This window comes from Protopterus annectens, chromosome 3.part1, assembly GCF_019279795.1.
Source record: "Protopterus annectens isolate FY-2018-M chromosome 3.part1, PAN1.0, whole genome shotgun sequence".
Lineage (NCBI taxonomy): Eukaryota > Metazoa > Chordata > Ceratodontiformes > Protopteridae > Protopterus > Protopterus annectens.
The window spans coordinates 1,367,407,011-1,367,429,527 of record NC_056732.1 but is presented as its reverse complement, the minus strand read 5'-3'; the positions used below and the strand labels follow the sequence as shown (position 1 = coordinate 1,367,429,527).

General features: G+C 37.3%; 1 protein-coding gene across 1 annotated transcript in view; it reads left to right on the top strand.

Moving 5' to 3' along the window:
• The window catches only part of LOC122798461 (sterol 26-hydroxylase, mitochondrial-like), a 934,778-nt gene that overhangs the window by 235,196 nt on the left and 677,065 nt on the right, over positions 1 to 22,517 (top strand). Inside the window, exon 2 of the mRNA XM_044067402.1 lies at positions 7,451 to 7,641. Coding sequence (XP_043923337.1) covers positions 7,451 to 7,641 — 191 coding nt within the window. The remainder of the gene's footprint in view (positions 1 to 7,450; positions 7,642 to 22,517) is intronic.

Here is a 22,517-nt window from a genome sequence, read left to right as displayed (position 1 = left end):
GAAGATTTTTATAAGTTGATTTGAAAGCCCAGACAGTAAAAGCTTTTGAGCAGTTGCCAGAGACACTTTGGAAGCTGTAGAAAGAGTTTGCAAAGTAAATGTAATCATGCAGATATAGAAAATAAGCAATTACTGGAGCCAGGCACTTTGTGATTACCCTTGGTGCAGTGAAAAGTCCAAAGAGGACAATAGAACTAATGATGTAAGCCAGTCACAGAAAACTTAAAAAAATGCGGAACAGTCTGGCAATTGGAATGTAATTATAAGCATTCTTTATGTCTAGTGTTACCATGAAAGTTAGATAAGGGAGGGAGAAACATTTTGAACTATGGAATCTTGACAAAAAGATTTTAAAAGAAAAGGTCCAGCACAGGCCTCCATGATCCTTCTTTCTTGGGTGCCAGAGAAATCCTTCTATAATTATTTGCCAGTCTGAAATATGGGCACTGGTTTCATTACTCCCTATGCAAGCATCTGATGCAGAATGGGAGGAAGCAAGGAGACTTGGTTCACAGGGCAAGGAGGAATCCCCTGGAATGGGAGGGATTTCCATTGGCAGCTGTACCCATGTTTTTTTTTTATTTGTATTAATGTTTTTTTTATTTTTTGCCCTGCTTTTAGCTGCTAGTAATACCTCTCTCTCCCTCTCCAAAGCCCATCTCTATTGTAGCTTATTTTAACCATACAACACTGGGTTTGTTTTAAGTAAATCTACTTGTGTAGCTTTGGGCCAGTGTCCTATTGTAAGCTTACTTCTGCTCATATTTTACTTCTTTTTATTTTATTTCTGGTGACTATACCTTTAGAAACTTTATATCCTTGTCTCTCAAGCTAGTTTTTCACTATCTTTTTCTGATTGTTTCTATGACTTCATCTTGACCACGGTGCTAGCCCTGCTCCGTTCACCCTCGCTACCCTCGGGCTCACTTCGCTCTCCTATCCTACCCTCATTCCCACCCACCCCATTACAATTACCTTTATACCTAACTATCCCTCCCCTTCCTGTCCCACTAGCCACTACAATTCCACTTCCTGCCTATTGCCACAACCACCTTACTAATCTGTCAATCTTGTCAACACCACTTCGTCTATACCACTTTCTCTACCTACTCTATCTGACCATATTTTATTCCAACATGTATTATTTTCTAATATCTTCTACACTACTCCTTATTCTCTCTATCTCCACCTCTTACCACTCCAATCTCTCTGACCCACTCCTATGTTCACCAACTTCTCACTCATACAACATATATCCAACTACTACATCTTTTACTATCTCCCCTAATCTCTTTACTAACTCTACCTCAAGTCTATATAAACTATCCATAATACAGGTTTTTAAACCTTCCCACAAAGCTAAGTTAAAACTATACAAACTCCATCTGGCATCTACTACACACTCTCTCCTCACTAAAAACCTACTTTGTTCTGGAGATATCCATCCCAAAACTGGACCCTCTTCTCTCCCCAAAACTACCACTACACTGCCCCCATCTTACTCCTCTAACAGTCACCAACCTTAGTCACAACAATCATCCAAATACTTAACTATTTACTCATTGAATATTCAGAATCTAGCAAATAAAGTCACTGAGCTGCACTCATGGATAGCTCTCAATACCCCTCACATCCTCTCCCTATCTGAAACCTGGCTCAAGCCACAAATCTGAAATAGTGAAATACTCCCACCAGGTTATAATAACTTCCGATCTGATAGACCTGTAAAAAAAGGTGGTGGCGTGGCCATCCTCTACTCAAACAACCTTAACCTCTCACCATACCCTTCCCCAATTCCTGACTTCCTCCCAGCTGAAATCATCATCCTTAACTGCCATCTGAATCCCCACAAAAAACTTGCAATTGCCTCTATCTACCTTCCTCCTGGTAACAATCTGCCCATTCTTGAAAACATCCTATCCTGGTTCTCCCACAACATACCATATGAGACACTTATCCTTGGTGATGTCAACATTGATTGGTCCAAACTCACAACTGACTCTCCCCAACTCAGTACCCACCTACACACCAACTTATAACATCTCCCACTCACTTCCATAAAAATTCCACTTCCAGCTCCATCATAGACTGGATCCTTACCAATTAACCCCCACCAATACCACAATCCCACCACCTTCCCTGACTCCCTCAGTGATCATCTCCCTACCACCATCTTAAGACACTACTCCCATATTCCTAAACCCCACCTTATCAAAGGATGTCGAAAACTATCGACTTTCATTTCATCCCAATTTAACTCCATTCTCCACAACATAGATTGGTCCATCCTAAAACACCTACCCCTAAATGATGCTGTAAGCACTTTCAATAGCATCTTCATGAATACTCTAAACTCCTTAGCTCTGTCTAGGAAGATCAGAGTAAAATCAAACCATGCTCCCTGGCTCTCCAAAGTGACTAGGTCCCTTATGAAACAAAGAGAGTGTGCTTGGAAAACCTGGACTAAAACTAAATAACCACCTTTTCTTCAAAAATACAGGCAACTGAGGAACCTTGCAAAAAAACATACAACTAATGACAAAAAGTTATACTATAGCTCTGCTCAGCTTAACAACAAATCCAATCCTCGAAAATTTTGGTCAACTCTCAACAACATCCTCTATCCTGGAAAGCCCTCTAATCCCTCCCCATACCCTAACTCGTCCTCTCAGGAAACAGCTACCATCCTGAATAAACACGTTATCTCTTCCATCCAAAATCTGGTAACATCTAAGCCAAACTCTACTTCGACACCCACCCCTCCAAGTCCCACTAACACAACTTTGTTTTCTTTTGAGCTAGTTCCCATTACTTACATCAAATCTCTACTACTCAAGCTAAAACCTTGCTCTCCTTCCACTGACAATCTATCTCCTACATTCCTCAGAGTTGCTGCTGACTCAATTGCCTATCCTATATCCATACTAATTAATCGATCTATTTTGGAATCAACTGTCCCCACCCTTTGGAAATCTTTCTTCACTATCCTTCTTCATAAAGGTGGAAACTCCACTGACCCCTCAAACCACCGACCTATTGCCATTCTGTCTCTAAGATATCTCTCTAAGATATTAGAAAAATGTATTCACTCACAGCTTCTCAGTCACCTCCTCACACACCACTTACTTACCCCTACCCAATATGGATTTCGTCCTCACCACAGCACCACCACTGCCCTCCTCTCCTTCACTCATATCATTGCAGAGGCCCTAGACAACAATAAACTCATTTTCTGTCTCTTCCTAGATCTCTCCAAAGCCTTCGATACTGTCTCTCATCCTCTACTATTATCCAAACTCACAAATCTCCCCCCTGCACTTCCCTGGTTTAATAGTTACCTATCTGGCAAGGGACAATCTGTCAAATGGCTCTCATCCTCCTCACCTTTCCTTCCCATCTCCACTGGTGTTCCCCAAGGCTCCATCTTGGGGCCCCTTTTGTTTAACATCTTCACCAATGATCTTTACGGGTGGTGCTGCGGTAGCGTTGTCGCCTTACAGTAAGATGCTGTCCGGTTTGATTCTCAGCTAGAGCGTCTTCTGCGTGGAGACATGCATGAATGGGCATACCTTCGTTGAAGGTTGTGTGTCAGGGCTGGTAACTCTGCATGTAAAAATCAACTACCAATCATTAGCGGACTGGAGTTCTGCTGTGGCGACCCCTAACCGGGAAAAGCCGAAAGAAACAACAACAACCAATTATCTTTACATCTCATGCAAAGAATCCTCCATTATTCAGTATGCCGATGACTCCACACTTATATCCATCTCAGATAACATTCCTGAACTACACTCCCTGACCCAACAGGCCCTACTATCCGCTGAACAATGGCTCTCTCACAACCTATTCGTCCTAAATCCCAAAATGACCAAAATCCTACTTTCCCTTCCCCATTCTCTTTCTCATCACAAAACCTCCTTTTTTATTACATCTTCTAACAATACAACTATCCAACCTGACACCCACACAAAACTCCTAGGGGCCATTATCGATGATGAACTAAAGTTTAACCTACACATACTCCAATGTATAAAAAAACAAACCAGAAACTAGATCTGCTATATCGGAACAAAAAATTCCTAACCCCTGAATCAAGACTTACCCTGGGCCAGGCACATCTCCTCCCTTCTCTCTTATATGTCGCCCCAGTTCTTACTAATATCCAGGCCTCCACTATAAACAAACTCCAACAGACTTACCATAAAATAGCCAGATTCATTACTAACTCCCCATACAACTCACACCACTGCATTTCTTTAAACTCTCTTCAATGGCTTGAACTTCCCCAATTTCTGCTATCTTATCAATTTCATATGCTACACTCTATTCTTTATAAACCCTCCTTCTGTCCATCTCTATCTTCCTTAGTCTCCATCTACATCTCCTCCCGGACCCTCCGTATTCTAACCAACAATTACTTGATATCTACCACCCAAATAGGTCAGTAGGCAAACTACTCTACAAACACTCCCTTGCCCATGCTTGGAACAAACTTCCCCTTGACTTACGTTCAATCTCCCACACCTCACACTTTAAAAATGAACTAAAAGCTTATTTTCTCAATTCCAGAACCTGCCCTTGCCATGACCCTACCTAGTCTTCCTTCCCTTTATGTACCCTCAAAAGGACCATACTTAGTACCTCATTACACCTCTCTCTCCAATGTGTCTACTATGCATTTGCATAATTTTATGCAAACAAAAAATTGTTATTGTTGACCTATTGAACTATATCAATGTAAAATTGTTACTTAGCTTCTTTTTAATGCAACTTTAACTTTATGCATGTAACCCAACATATGTGAATCTTTTTGCTATAACTGCTATTATATCAATATTGTTTAAAATTGTACTTGTTTAAAATGTACTACTAGAGCTTTTCTCCTCGGGTCTCCACTGAAAATGGGCCATAAGCCCAGTTGGACAAACCCGGTTAACAAATGTCAATAAATAAATAAATAAATAAATAAATAAATGTTGAATCACATTTAGGAGTTGTCTGTCACAGTCTGGTACCACAAAGGAAAGTGAGACTTCAGGAATATGGAGGGGTTTCCAGGGTGGGAGTGAGGCCTGAAAGCACAAATAGTTATGCTGACTGAGAGGACTGTCCTTGATTTTAAGATGCATTTCCTTTCTTTTTAGAGTGTTGGTGTTATTGCTTTTAGCCTCCTGTTAATGTCTCCTTTTTGCTTAAATTGTTTTTGAAAAAGGGAGGAAGGGAAAGTTTTATTTGTTTTAAAAACGAAGGGTGAAATATTTGAATCACCATAGAATCAACATTCCCCTTTCATCACACTTTGAGATCTCTGCTGCTGAAGGGCTGAACAGAACTTTCTTGTTTAAGGGATAATTTAAAATTTCAATTTTAACATCTTTAGGAAAGCTTTGAAAGTGAGAAGCCAAGCCAATCTTATCATTAAAGACCCAGAAACAGCAGATCCAGGAGAAGAATCATCAGCTTCATAAACATGCATAGTAACATGATAAACAGATGTTAAACATGCATTAAACTTCAGAGGATGAAAGGTTAACTGCATGTTCTAAAACATGAAAAGTAAAAATTTAGCATATGAGCTTGACACTTTAATATCCTGAAAGCTAATATAGCAGAAGAATATAGTTTCTTCCCTAACTTGTCAAAGGCTTTTTTGTCCTTGACAGAGGTACTGAGGTTCACAACAGTAATCTGTTTAGCAGAAGGAGTTGTAGATTGAGAAATTGTTACTGTATCTGATTTAGTGTTGGAAAACAAATAATTATGAGTCTGATGTACCCTGTATAACCTGTCAGATTTTCTGGAGGCAGGAGACTGACTATAAGGCAAACTAGCAGTACTGAAACAAACATTCTGTAAAGCAGACAAAACATGAGAAACAGCTACAGATTAAGACATATCCAACTGCAATAAATCATAATACATTTTCTGAGCAACAGAAATTTCATTCTACTCCCACTGAAAAAAAATGTCTTTCATCCTAAATAAAGTCTCAGAAAAAGATAAATCTTTAAGATGGAATTCTGAAGCCACACTTTCTTCAGAAGCAGACTGCTTATATTGAGACTACATTCCTGAAGTGCAATCAACCCTCGCAATGTCTGCTCATCTGATTGGAAATCAAAGTCAGAAAGAAAGGGAACACTTTTTCTTTTCTTGCTTGAAGAAGTAGAAAGCAAGAAAAAGGACAAAATGAGTTAACAATTTCACCAAGTCTTCTCTTGCCAACACGAGATGGTGAGATTTTGTTACTGTGTTTCCTTTTACTTAGAAACTCCCTGGACAATGACTGGCCCATAGTAGGCATGTTGATCCCATATTCAGATTCCCTAGCCCAGCTAAGTGTAGAATCTTCACCCATCCCTTCTCATGAGACCCAAAAGAGTGTCTCTCCCTTTCCCACTAAGGGCATCCCTACAGTCACAGAGAATGTGGCATTCCCTCATTTTTGGTAGCTGTAGGTATACAACCAGCAGGATTGGAAGAGAAATATGATCAATCTGAGGACACAGATGAGTCATCCACCAATCGCTGATAGACAACAAGAGCCAACAAGAGCCAATCTGATACCCAAAGACTCACTAACAACTTTCTTCTTCTTCTTGTGGACAGTGGAGGGTAAATACAGAGAGACCAGTAGCTGTTCCATATGTTAGCTGAGAATGAGACTGCAAAGGCAGATAGAAGTGCACGTACAAGTTGAAGAAAAATTAAAGACACAAACAAATGGTACTTATGTAAGTAAACCACTGACAGTTTCACACAAGTACAATATCCTGCCCAAAATACCCAAACTTAAAAATCCTGTAGGAAATTTCTGTCAAAAAAATAGAACCTTTTTTTTTTTTGCATAAGTTCACATAATTATTTAATATAAACTCCCTTAGACTTGCAACACCAGTCTCAAAACATTAAGTTTCCTAGCAAACATATTATTTTAGTCAGTTTTCCTCAGAAAAATATAGTGGAAGTTTTTTTTCCCCAACTGGAAATTAACTGCCAAGCCATGAAGGATTGCTAACTGACTGACAGTTTCACAGGTACCTCTGAAGAATTGCTCTTCAGCAGCAAAAAAAGGTCTGAATCTTTTGATGTTCTAAATGTTTCTTTTTTATTGGAGCTTCCCTCAAGCTCTGAACAGATAGAGTGAGTGGAAGGTGCCCTTAGCTTTGAAAACTAGCTGGTCACTAGGGCAGAACCCTGACAACTTAGACTACTGCAAAAATGTTCTAAATGTTGAACAGTATATACACCTGATAATTGCAAGTGAAATATTAAAACCATTTCCTTATCTGAAAAAAAGACTTTGGCTTACTAGTAGATGACATTTGCCTTTGTAATGTGACCTTACTGTAAACTCCAGACTTGTTTGTCACAATTTATGGTAGACAGGTATTATATACATCAGTGATATATTTCAATGTGTTTCACTGTCCTTTACACAATCTTGCAGATAATTCAGAAGAAGATGTATGGTCCTATGTGGAAGTCATTGTTTGGCCCATATAAGAGCATAAGTGTAGCAAATGCTGAACTGTTGGAGGAGCTCCTGAGACAAGAAGGAAAGTATCCTATGAGAAATGACATGGCCATTTGGAAAGAACATCGGGATAAGAGAAACTTTGCTTATGGACCACTCACTGAGTAAGTGAAATTGTAATTTTGGGGATGTCGAGTCTCAAGTCTTTTATAAGCAACAAGTAATCTGCTAGCATAAATATAAACAACACTTCCTGATTTAACTGTGCAGCTAAATAATTGAAATGATAACATTTCCCTTTGTTGGCACTTTTGAATGTTATGGTAACCCTTTGTTGGCACTTCTGAATGTTATGGTAACAGTTTGCCTTACAGATAATAATCCCCCACATTTTGGCTTACAGTATACTTACAGTATACTTTTGATTACATTTTGTTGTTAGTGACTTCATAAAATGTGGGATGAGATGACAAGTGGAATGACAGCAAACTGGGTTTCAAAACTGAGAAGATCATACTATATTAATAATATACTAAACTGTATTATTTTGTGCCATACTCTGTGATACTATACTATACTGTACTATAATATAATGAATATGAAAATGGTGTGTGTGCATCTGTGTGTGCATTTGTATGTGTGTGTGTGTGTGTGTGTGTGTGTGTGTGTGTGTGTGTGTGTGTGTGTATGTGGATAGATAGATAGATAGATAGATAGATAGATAGATAGATAGACAGATAGATAGATATACATATAATGGAACTATAGGTTCATAGGTTCATAAGTAGGTACTAGGCTATTGGACCAAGGGCCTACGTAAGCCTAGCCAACAAGGTTCCCTGGCTTATGCCACCCAAGAAAGTTATTTTCCTGTGCCACTGTCGAGTAGAGACACAGAAGTGATCACCGGGGTGTATTTCCTATTTCCCATCCACTCATCAAGATTTTTCTTGAAGAGTACTAATGAAGAACTTTGCTTGACATAGATGGGTAGCGTGTTCCAAAGTATGGGAAGTATCTGGGATTGGAATTTATCCCTCCAGCATGTCCTGTTTATTGTGGTGACAAGGTTTAAGTCCCTAGAGCGTGTAGCTCGGAGGAAATGGGATTTCTTTAGGTCTAGCATGTCCAACAGCTCTGGGTTTGACATAGCTTTATATGTTAGGCAGAGATCACCTCGGAGTATGCAATATGCTATGGAGTAAAGCTGGAGTTTTTTGAGGCGGTCAGTATAGGGCATTTGTTTGAGGCCAGTAATCCTCTTTGTGAGGTACTTCTGTGGCCTTTCCAGCTGCTGCAGATGTCTTGTGAGGTAAATTCCAAAAGGGGCGTTGTACTCTATAATGGGTCTAATGAGTGTCGAGTAGAGGGGAACAATGACCTCTTTTTTCCTGGATGAGAACCCTTTTATGATGAGGTGTGCCATGTAGAAGGACTTCCTGACTACTGTGGTGATGTGACTAACAAAGGAGAGACTACTGTCCACCTGGGTCCCAAGGTCTCTTATCATGCATTCAGTGTTAAGTAGATTGCTGCCTATGTGGTAGTTCATGGGTACAGAGTTTTTACCAAAGGGGATGACTGCAATTTTTGGCATTGAGCTTGAGGCCATGGCTCTGACACCAGGCATCTGTCTCAGGGAGGCCCTTCTGTAGGATGTCCACATCATTTGGGGACTTGACTATGGCTCCTAGTTTGCAGTCATCTGTGAACTTCATTAGCCAGAGGCCTTCTGTGTTAGCCTGTACTTCAGAGAAGTAGATAACAAACAGGAGAGGTCCCAGGACGGAACCCTGGGATACCCCACTTGTCACTGCTTTGAGGTCAGATTTGGAGTCTGCAACTTTTACAGTGTGGGTTCTGCCAGTGAGCCAGTTGGCAACCCATTTTGTGACATAGGAATTTATACCTAGTTTAGTGAGTTTAGTTATAATTCCAGAATGGGGGATGGTGTTGAAAGCCTTGGCAAGGTCAAGATATGGTGTGTGAGCCACCTTACCCTCATCTACTGCTTTTGTGACTGCCTCAAAGAAGTCAATCAGGTTCAGGAGGCATGATTTGCCTTTCACAAACCCAAACTGGGTGTGACCCAGAGTTTTGAGGTTACCAATGTCTTCTTTGTTTATGAGTTCCATGATGATACGTTCCATGGCCTTGCAGACCAGGCTCGTCAGGCTAATAGGTCGATAGTTCCTGGGATCAGTAGTGGCTCCCCCTTTGTGGAGTGGGATAACTGTTGCTGTGCACCATTCAGTGGGCACAAAGCCTGATGCGAGGCTATTATTGAACATGGGGCTTGAGTGGGGAGCCAGTTTGTTCTGAAGTTCGTGTAAAACGCAGCCTGGGATGTTGTCCGGTCCCATGGATGCTGTGTTTTTGGCTTTAGAGAGTGCAGCTTTTACCTGCGTAGTTGTGATTACAGGTACTCTGCATTCTTCCTGTATAGATATGGGCACTTTAGGGGGTGAGAGGGGGGTAAAGTTAGCACTGAACCTATCTGCCAGGATGTTGGCAATATCAGTTGGTTCTGTAATTTTCTAGCCTTTGTGCTGTAACTCAGAGTAGATCTGGGTGTTGCCATCGAGATTCTTGACATAGCTATAGAATGCTTTGTGGTTGTCCTTGGAATTAGTGGTGATTTTGTTTTCGTAGCTAGCTTTGGAGGATCTTATAAGGGATCTCAGCTTCTTACTGAGGCTGACCAGGGAGCTCCTCCACTCATGGGATTTTATTCTCTTTTGCAACAGTTTCTTCCTTCTGTTGTACAGTTTGTTTATGGTAGGGGACCACCAGATTGGCTTCCTTTTTTTTGGAGAATAGCGTCTTAGTTCTGTTTGGGATAGCACAATCCATGCACTCGTGTAAGTGCTTATAGAGTGCATTTGTGTAGGATTCAGCAGTTGTAACTTTATTTTCCATCTGCATGTGTGTCATGAAGTTCACCACTTCTGTCTTAAGAAGCATGAAGTTGGCTTTGGAGAAATTTTTTACTGTGGTTTCCTTAATGGGGGGGGGGGTGGATATCAAGGGTGATTAGCTTATGGTCGGATCGGACCAACGAGGAGTTGACTTCAGGTGTGGAACACCGATCACTCATGTTGGTAATAACTAGGTCTAGGATATTGTTGCCCCTGGTGGGGAACTATATCAAATCTTCAGGAAGTAATACATTTTGTAAGACATTGGGAGAGTTACTGAGTAGCATGATTCATAATGTAGAGGATGGGTAGCCATAAAAGTAGCCTATCTAGTAAAAGAATGAGATGGTTTGTGATTTTCATGATAAGAAAATGCATATGAAACATGGAAAAAAGCAGAAATTTCCTTGGTCTTGTAGAGTAATCCATATCATGTAATGTATGAATATTTTTCAGCATATTTGAGAAACTACATCAATTACATTCACTGTAACTAATGAAAGCTGAGTAGTCAATTTTGTTTTGGATTGATTATGGTACTGGTGGTATTACTATAATGAATCATTGCACAAAATATCTGTGTGATACATGCCATTGTAAGAGTTGGTCATTTGATTTTCCTGAAAGTCACAGTAATGTTTCAGTAGCTCAATAAACAGCACATTAATGTTTAGTGCATAAAGTTGTGGATTCTATTCTCATACCAAGTAGTTAGATTAATTTAATGCCCCTAGGTAATGGATCCTGTCATTTATATATAGGAAAACATGGCTAGGCTTAACAAGGCCTCTTTAGAACCATTGGCCTAGTAACCTCATATGAACCTATAAATATTAATCCCAACTTATCAATAAGCGATTGATGACCAGTCCATTTTTTTAACTCCCAGAAAAATAATTCAATTTACTTTAACTTATAGATTGTATAGTATAAATTTGGCATCCTAGAGAAATATAGCAAGTGATTGAGAAAAGTTCTTCCAGAATTTATTGCATTTCCACTCCTTTTTGACTATAAATAGCTTAGCATTTTGAGATCCTGTATCATTCTTTCTTAACCTGTGTAGTCTAGTATCTACATCCAACTGTCTTGACAGAATAAAACAAGGCTTTCTGAGGCACCTTTCTCATCTTCAGCTGTACCTCATATTGACCAAAAGGAGTGAGACATATAATACGTTTGTGATAAATAGCTGAAATAGATTTAGTTATGAGCCCTGTTTCCTTGTCAGATTCCTCACTTTGTTTTACTTACAATGAAAAAGAGTATCTTTCATAGATTTAATTCTATATTCTGTACTCTTATGTTTCAACAATTTATACCTCTGCAAATCCTTCTTTTTATCATTCCAGAAAATGTCTGTTTTATCCTTCTTATCCCCTCCTCTTAGATTACTTAATATTTTCTTACCACACTGTTTTGTCACGATGACACTCATGTACCACTCCCCACCAATCTCAGACTGTGCTTTCACCATACAGACACACACAGAGCAGTCAGAACTTTTCAGTTTTTCTGTCTTCTTTACCCTCCTTTATCAAATTAATAGGGAGACACAGATGGCATAATGGTATATGTCTCCCAAGCACAATTTCTAGGGTTCAGTTCTAATCACCGGTCAATGGTTGTGTCAAATACTATATATATTAACTCCAGGATCACACTACAGTGGGAAACAGGGCATATGCCTGTTTAGATGAAATGAGTTTCAGTCAAATGAGTTTTCAGTGAATTGTGCTTATGGAATTCATTTTCAGTGAAATGAGGCTTTGACGAAATGAGTTTCAGTGAAATGTGTGTTCTATCAAACAAAGTAGACTCTTAAAACCATATAATCTTCCACCCTTCATATAGCTTATTAAATGTATGAAATATTTTAAGAGTTTAGAAGTATTTATGGACAGTGTTAAAGTTCATTTATTCCGTTCATGTTGAAGTGCTGTCTGTGCTGCATGCTTTGCTGTTGCCCCTTCCTACATAAAAACATAATCCTATCAGAATTATAAGACTCAAAATTATGACTTTTAACACTTCTGAAATGAAACTGTGATTCCAATAATTATACAATGATGATGCATTACTATTCAAAATCGTGCACGCTGATTGGTCATTCCAACCTGTGTGTCTCTCGTAAATCAAGCATATACCAATAGAAAAAAGTCCCACCACTGAAGAGCAGCTGGACTTTCTTCTATTAGTGTAAGCTAGGCATACATCTCAACTGTCCAGATTTTCATAGAATGTCCAGATATTTTGGTCTGCTCCACATAAAATTCGTTGTTCTCTGACAAATCACTGAGAAATGAAGTCATTAAATAATGACACACATTTCAGTTTCAAGCTTCATATTCTAAAAACAGTGCACAATAACACAGATCCTGTTATTCTGCCAGCTCTCTAAGTTTATAAGAGCAACATTTTCAACTGGTGCCTATCATGGGGCCTTTGTCCCCCATTATTTAAGGCTTTGTCCACATTTCTTGACCTAAGAGGTAGAGAGGTATGTAGCAATTACAAGGAAAATCAGGTATGCTTTGCAGAACTAAAAAGAAATACCTGATTTTCCTTTGTATTTCTGCCCTGTCTCATACCTCTAAACTGTAAGGATTTTATAGTTGAAAATAAAACAAACAAACAGAGAGCTTCCTTTTAACATTTATTGTTTTTAACAACACTGATGTACTGTGTACGTGTGGAAATGTTAGTCCCATATGACTGCGTAGTACATCAACAAATTCTGTAGCATGAGGAAGCAAAGCTGAGGAACACTATGATGCTATTATACAAAGAACTGCAAAAAACCCCACCTAATAAACAAGCAGGAGAACAACAATATTAAGAAGCAGGAAAGCAACAGTATTAGCGCAAAAACCTTTTAATTATATGTTTTTGTCACACTCTGACTTCTTCAGAAATAAATTCAATAAAACACTACAACATGCAATACTTAAACCTTCTTTGACCAATACAAATACATAGTTAATTCACAACAATTATCCATTTATTTAAAGATACATCATACTAAAAAGTAAAAAAGCTAGTTTAAAAGAGCTGCATTGTTAATAAATTATTGAAATAACTAACAAACATTTCTTTAATTAATTCAATGTTTAATTTTGCATGTGTTTTCTTTTAAAAAACATTTAGTGTTAATACTCCCATTTAACCCAGGATATTTATATGCATTCAGTTTTATTTACCACTGGATCTCTGCACTTTCTATCTTGTTTTTATAATCCCCCCTCATGTCTTTTGGAACCTGTTGCCACCAAAAAGATATTTCTTCCACTTTTTTCATGTTATAAAATGTTTCTATAAGGCATTGCTTGTATCTCCAGATTTTATCTTTCTTCCAACTTACAAGTGGTGATTTCTACATAAAATGTGGGACATCCAGAGCACATAGCAATGTAGACCACCCCCATCATTTTACGAGTATATCTACCCTTAATTTTTATAGTGTGTTCTGTATGTTGCAAGGAAATATATTGGGAAACATAAATATATTTACAGATCTTACACATACCACAAGTGTACATTCCTAATTCTTAATCAGTATGAAAATATTTAATGTCAGTATTATCTCTCTGTAACATACTTTTGATACAATTATATCTTTTGAATAAAAACTTAGGCTTATCCCCAATTAACTTAAAAAGCTCTGAATTTCTTTCTAATATTTTCCTCCAGTTTCTACTTATAACGTCCCTAATAGCACCACTATCAACTGACATGTCTGGCATAAACACAGAACTACCACCTTCTTTTATTATCTTTGAATTTGTATTGCGATTTATTTTCTCACTATATAGTATAGATTTAAATGTATCCTTTCTTTTCTTACTAGCTTTCTTGGCAATTTTACATAAATATTCATGATTATACCATCTGTCTTTAAATATAGATATAATATTTAACACTTCTATCTTATAATCTCATTCTCTGTTGGTAATCATAGAGACCTATAATCTGGGCCCTAGGAATATTCTTCTTCATAAATTTAGGATGGGCATTCTTAAAATGTAAATAGCTGTTAGAACACATAGTTTTTCTATAAATCTTAGTGTCTACCCTTTTTCACACAAATTTCATTTTAAATCAACATCCAAAAAATTGACTTCAGTCCAAACTTTACTAGTGGTGAACTTGAAATAATCTGAAATGCTGTTTAATCTATCATAAATTCATTGATCTCCTCTGTACTAACATCTATTATTAAAACAATCATCGACGAATCTCTTATAAAACAAAATATTCTTATAATACTTACTGGTAGTCAGTATTTCCAATTCCCAACATGCAATTACAAGGGTAGCAAAAGCTGGAGCTACACTAGACTCCATCACTACTCTGCTCACTTCTTTATAATAAGTTCAATCAAACAGAAAAAAAAATTCTGAAACAACTTCCATCAATAAATAACATACACAAATGTCATCACTTGAGAAGGCAGTATATTGATTTTAGTACAACCTTAAACTGTCTAACCCATTGTCTTGTGGAATACAAGTATATAGTAAACACACATCAATAGTTAACATTTTAATGTTGGAATGGCCATATTGATTACCTTTACAAAACTCTCTCAACTCTTCTAAAAAGTGCCATGAATCACATAAGTGGTTGATAATTTTTGCACCAAATGATTAAGAAAACATCAAAATGTAAGGCGATACCTTCATGTTTATTATTGGGGCAGATATTATTGGTCTAAAAGGAGGCCTTCATTCTTGTGTAACTTTGGAATTCCAAATAATACACTAATTTTAGGGTTTTCAATTAATAAAAAATCATAAATTTCATAAGTGGTATAATAATTCATTAACAAATCATAAAGAATGAATTCAATATTTTTATAGCTTTTATGAATAACATCTAATGTAGTAGGTACATACTCATCACTATTACTTAACATTTCTTTAATTTCAGCTAAATATATCCTATTTTCCATAATGATCAACCTGCCCCCTTTGTCTGCTTTCATGAATATTAAATTAGCACAACTACATAATTCCTATAATGCCTTTCTTTCATGTATATTTAAGTTATAAGGGTCTATATTGGTTCACTGAAACAGCTCAACATCGAATACCACAACCTTGAACTGCTAACCACGAACTCCAAAAACATTGAAGGCTCAAAACAGTGAATTATTTCCCTGGGAAAATATTCACTGTTCTAAGAAACACACACACAACAAAAGCACACCAAAAAAACAGCAATCCACACACATACACTTAAAATCCTACATCTAACCCTACACTAAACTGTACATACAGTACTATCTATACACTATCCTTAACCCAAGCCCTAACCCTAAGGTCCGTCACTATCGCACACTCACCTCACCCGCACCCTAACCCTAACTCACATACCCCGCCCTAACCCTAAAGTCTGTCACTATCGTACACTCACCTCACCCGTGCCCTAACCCTAAAGTCTATCACTATCATACACTCACCTCACCCGCACCCTAACCCTAACTCACATATCCCGCCCTAACCTAACATTTGCACAATCGCACACTTACCTGAACCCAACCCGTACCTTTCCACCACAGTGCTGAAAATAGCAAAGCCACAGTAACGGACAACCAAATTCTTTCCCTTGGAAAAAATTTGGTAATCTACAGCTTTGCTATTTTCAGCGTTTGCTGTTTTCAGGTCGATATTAGACCATTCAAAGTATTAACACTTCGTTGATCTAATATAGACCCAGTTATAATACACATTAATACTTTTTTAAAACGAAAGCATTCCTAAATTCACTTTCACAGCACTATTCAAAAACTTTCAAAGTAGTAACAAGAGTGTTCAACTTTTGTACAGATAATTTCAATTCAACAATACTTTTAGTAATATTAGCTCTTTAACTTGTTACAAAATTCATTCCTAGTTTTAAAATATTAATGTGCAGTATACAATTTAACTCAATGCAGACAAGTTTACTATTCTTGTTTCTATACTTGCTGGTAGAGATTAGGGTAAAAAGTTCCTTGAACTCCATGTCTTCTCATACTCCAACTCATTGATTGACTTTTCCCACATCATTTCTTGTAATTTTTGGAATCAGTTTTAGAATTCTGTTGCTTCGCCGAATATAAAGGCAGTTCCACTACTAAATCAGCAAGATTCAGTACTTTACCTTCTTCTCTACTCTGCAATGAATTTAACGTGCTGACATTATCTCCTTTTGAAGCTTGGGTTACATCAATAGGTGTATCCATCGTATTCTGTTTGGAATTTAAAGAGACAGACATTATTTAAGAAAAGTAAGCAATTTATTTCTTAAATAATGTCATTGTATAATAGCAATAACCAACTTGTGGGAGTTGGTATATGAGGATTTACCCATGGTTGGCTTTGTTTAATACCAAGAATACCAAGAAAAAGCACGTAACCAAATAAAGTTATTTCATTGGAAAATAAGCACTTAACCGAATAAAGTTATTTCATTGGAATATTGTCTTCTATTCCTTGTCTTGACCTGAACTGGAGCTGTGGTCTGTTGTGTCCTTGGCAGTTCTGGCTTTGTTTAATAACTCAGGCTTTGCTGTCTGTATATACACATCCATTCATTGGTTATTGCTTAAATGAATAATGAATTCCAAATCTCACTAATTATATCTTTAAATTTAATTTACATAAGGACTTTGTCCCAGTGCACCCATTGACATGGGATCTGTGCCCCCATATCCTTGATATTTATAAATATTAACTCACTATGAGAACATTTTAACCCAGGGTAAGAAGAATATCCTGAAATCTCACAGTTCTAGACTAACTATATTTTACCCCTAAATTTGCATGTGCTGTTCTACACAGTTTACTATTAGAATGATGAAAGTACTAATATTTATGAATTATTTAATCTAATCATATTGCCTAAATTGAGAATACTGTAATATAAACATGTTGAAAATGATGTAGAAAATAGTCGCCATTTGAAAATGTTCAAAACTTTGAATACATTTACAGTGTTTACTTTTGCCATTGTTTGGTGTTTTTGTTTTTATTGTTTTTAAATGCTCCCCACAGTGCATGCAATTTATGTAACAACAAGTTCAAACGTGTTTTAACTTGTGCTCTGTCATTATAATAACGAATAAAATCTTTAATTTTGTGTATATTACTTTGGTCAAATGCAGATCATGATTTTCAAAACCTGAAATAAAGAACTCGACAATATTAATTTTGAGTAAGTGATATTCCAAATCTTGATAGCAAACCGTTCTACACTTCTGAGAATGACAGTGACGGTCCTTAGACTTTCAAGAGGTACTGCATAATGATACCAGCTTTGTAAAAGTACAAGAAGCTTTTCGAATTATTATACCCTGAGTGTTTACGTTTAACAATAATTCTTCCATAAAAGAAACAATTCAAGTGCAAAGCAGAAACTTATATATACAATAGACTTGAATGACAAAAAATTATTTTTAACACTATAAATATAATCAATATCCTATGGAGTCTGGGTGCTGTTGGATATAAGCCCTAAATCATACTTCTAAACCTGCAGATTAAAAATAGGAACAAAGGTCCTTGAAAAGTAGAAGCATCATCTTAAAAAATCTTGACATAAATTTGTCATAAAATTTGAATACCAAATAGCACATAACTTCCCACTTTTAGTAGGAATATAGGATACTACCCAGAAACATGTTTAAAGAACAGTAAGTGAGAAAAAAATGGAAAAATATAAGCATATTATCAAAGAGATAGTGTTAAATCTGTGGAATTTGGTGAACTTGTTTTTCAAAATTCTACCACTCAAGGTCATGTATTTCTGCTTCAAAAAAGTGAGATGTAAGATGTGCAACTATTTCCTTAAATTAATGTTGCCTTTAACACATTGGTCATATAGTGTGGTTTTCTGTACTATATACTGGATAGCTTCAGAAATCACATGTGATGATGGAGGATTCATAAAATTATGTGAAGGAATAAATCAGGCCTGAAAAAAAGGACATACCACCAAAAATAGGGTCTATATTATGAAATCAAAAACCCATTTCAGCGAACACCATAACACCGACACACATAGCCTGAATCGCAAATACGCTAAACCCCCTAAACCACAAAATTTCAAATCTCGAATGATCATAGTCAGCCAACATCACCATGCGCTACATACTACATACCCAAACATAATAAATAAAACACATACATACACTAACCAAACCCTACTTCTAATCCTAGACTAAACCTTACATACATTACATAGTTCATGCTATACGTGTCACTCAATTCCAATTCGCTCAAATGGGTTTTCGAATTCGTAATATAGACCCTAAAAATAGGGACATCCAGTACAGGAACATTTGTCTGAAACAGAGACAGTTAATAGGTCTGCCCTAAGTAATTTCTTGAAACAATGTATGTCATTGCTCTTACAGGAAATCTAACGTAAGACTGAAATAAAACAATTTTATTACATTTGACATACGAGAGTAACTGGTAGGAATATTTTCAAACATACTTGATTTAGAGTGATAGAAACAGAATCCTCCAGAAAACTCTCTACTATTAAATCTGCAAGATGCAGAAACTATGAACTAGAAATTGTTTTCCCATGTGTCCTAGTGCTGGAGTCTTGACAGATAAGCTTTATTAATATAAAAGTTCTGGGCACCCTAGTTTGCTTATTAAGTGACACTTCAAAGAGTAGATACATTTATCACACAGAAAAAAGTTTAGCTCTAAGAAAAAGAGTACATTGAGATTGCTAATTTTCACCTATGTCATACCTTTGAGATGTAAGAAGAAAATTTCCATATGCAGGCTGTGCACAGAGGTCACTTCCATACAAGAAATGAAATGGAGAACCAAGAACAGTGGAGCAACAATGTTAATTACTATGCTTCAAGAGGTATTCATTCTACACTGGAAAAATGGAGACTTTATTAATGTTAAGGACTGAATTAGTCTACTGGCCTGAATGTAATTTGTAGTAATTTTTCTAATTCAGAGACAGCCCCACTTCTGTGCTTTTACACAAAGATGTACTGCGTTGCGGTGGGCTGTCTCCATGGTCATGCTATACACTAATGAGGCAGTCTAGGGGAGAGGCATATTCTAATTAGCCATGTGCTGTCCTAATGGAGCTGCCTGTGGTAAGACATGCACAGCCAAGAGATTCATAGATCATCACAGCTGGCTGCATGCAGTAATGAATATGGCCAAAAGGCCATGTTCTTTTGTCATGGTACAGGTAAGTGCTGTTGAGTTTAGTATTAAGGTGTGTGTGTGTGTGTGTGTGTGTGTGTGTGTGTGTGTGTGTGTGTGTGTGTGTGTGTGTGTGAAATAAATGTGTGAATGTGTCTGGTGTGTAGTTAGGTGGGTTGTGGTGGCTGTCATACTTTCACACACCCATGGACTAATGAGCAAAGCCTGCAGCATTGAGCAATTGGGAACCACTAGCCACTGGGGATAGCTCTTTAAACTCATGTCTGAATGACAAGTATAACAGAGATCAGGGGTAAGCACTAGCCATCAGAGAGAACTCTATAAATCCATGCCTATATGACACTTGTATGTACCGTGGTCCTGAAGGAGCACTAGACACCTGATACAACTCTTTACTGATGTGAGAGTGGGGGAAGACCTAGGCACCAGAGGTACGCTATATAGTATGCCTTAAAGGCACTTGATACAAAAAACAAGGAGCAGGAAACCATTAGACACCACAGATACCTTGAATAGTGTGCCTTAAAATGCTTTAAAAGAGATCGAAGCCCTCTACTTTTCCAACATTCCTACAGGGAATCACTCCTCTGTGCCACTGGGGTTAATACCTATAAATATCTAAGATGTAGGTAAAAAAATGATACCGCACCCTTATCACAGGGATTTTTTTGCCATATAAATGAGGATTTCAGGCATCATTCAATGCACTCAGCAGTTTGTGATGTATGAAGGACAGGCACTGGGAATGTTAAGCATATCTCTGAATATCATATTGCCAGACATTAAGACAAAGACAAAACCATGGTCTGATTTTATTATTTCTCCTACAAACTTAGAAAATCACTAGGATAACAGCTTTTTTCCAACTATGCATGTACTGAAGGATATGAAGTGTGATGAAACTTGAATGTCTGGCATTAAGGGCTTATTGTAATAATTTGTAAATTACCATGGCAGGGAAAAATCAGACATTGGGACTTTGTGACAACAGGGACAGGCATGAAATATATGGTGAGTGTGTGTGTGTGTGTGTGTGTGTGTGTGTGTGTGTGTGTGTGTGTGTGTGTGTGTGTGTGTGTGTGTGTGTGTGCGTGTGTGTGTGTTTGTAAGAGGGAGAATGTTGGGGGGGGGGGGGTGCCTGTGTGTGCTAACTCGAAGTGGATACCACTACTAACTACTGCCGAAAAGTGCGTTCTTCACTTGTGATAGTGAACAGTAATTCAGAGACATGCAAATCAGCTGATAATGAGGTCTTTCTACATTGTGGCTAATGTGTCTCCTACCACTACCTAAACTTAAATTATCTATTATTTATAGTACCTTACTCATAGGCATCACAAGATCGCTGCTCTATAGTTCTCCGTCATGCAAACACATACATAAGAGGTTCCCATTCAGAAGCCTGAAACATCATAAGCCTGAAAATCAAAATCCTGAAACCAAAAGCCTGAAAATTCAGAATCCTGCAAACTCAAAATCCTGAAAGCCCAAAATCCTGAAAGACCAAAATCCTGAAACTCAAAATCCTGAAAACACAAATAATGCTAATATGTCACTATAAAGGCACTAATATCTACCAACTGACCCTGACCCTAAAATAAAACCAACCACACACTTACCTGACCCCAACACATGACCTAACACCACAGGGCTAACAATAGCAAAGCCACAATGACATCAGTATGTCTATTTTGTGTTTTCAGGATTTTGAGTTTCAGGATTTTGGTCTTTCAGGATTTTGGGCTTTCAGGATTTTGAGTTTTCAGGATTCTGAATTTTCAGGCTTTTGGTTTCAGGATTTTGATTTTCAGGCTTATGATGTTTCAGGCTTCTGAATGGGAACCACATAAGATGATCTCACACCATTCACAGTTCCCAAGATTTCTTTTAATGGTATGACTTTTCAATGTTGGCAGTGTAGAATTACTGGCCATTTAATTGACTCCATGTGTGACATTTGGTTAATCTACTCTAAAACTACACCCTTGGACACATCTGTGGCAGATGGCGTCAATATCAGGCTAACAGATATTCCCCTTTGAAAGTTTTATCTTATTGATATCAATTTATGATCTCCTGTTTTACAGATATAAAGCTACTGGTAATGCTGAAATGCTGCTACTTTAGATATTATGAAGTTTTACCCTTACATGAAAGACTGAGTTATGCTGAATGTAGTATTAGTCATGGGAAGGTATGGAGGTGTGCAGGGGTGATGTTAGTTACAGTTTTTTTTTTCTTTCCTTTGCTTCATTGATTTGGTACCTGGCGGGATACCTTTTATGTTTATTTTTTTTTCTGTTTACCTTTGGCTCCATAACACAGATATTTTGTTATGTAAGAATGTCCCCTACCCATTTGTTATGCTTTTTATCAATTGTTCAATTGATATTCAGTTATTTTCTGACTTTACGTATTTCAGATATTCACTGTAAACTACATCTAGGAGCTACTAGTGTTCTAGCACTTTCTTTTAAACACTTACTAAATGCACTATCTGAGTAAGAAGGCTCTCTCAACAGATTGTTTCAGCCACTGGACAAGTGATACAAGAAATCCAGATTAGAAATAACCATAAATAATGTAAGTAAAACACAACAATGAGCACAACATCCTGAAGTAAACTTTTGATGATGTATTATGAACAAAATGCAAATAGTATATTTTTGCAACGTCTCATCTATTTGCTGAGTTTAAACTTACTGAAACTTCAATTATATGCATCAGACTTGTCAAATGTTCTACATAATAAATGCAACAACAAAAATCATTTTTACAGAGGCATTTAATGATGTACACTCAGTCACTCGGTGGTCTAAACTTTGGCTCTAGGTGATTTGGTCACACTGACTAATCATACCTCTCAAGTGTATCTCATTATGAGGTAGATTCCTCATATGGAGTCTTAAAAATTTCATGTTCCTCACTGTTCCA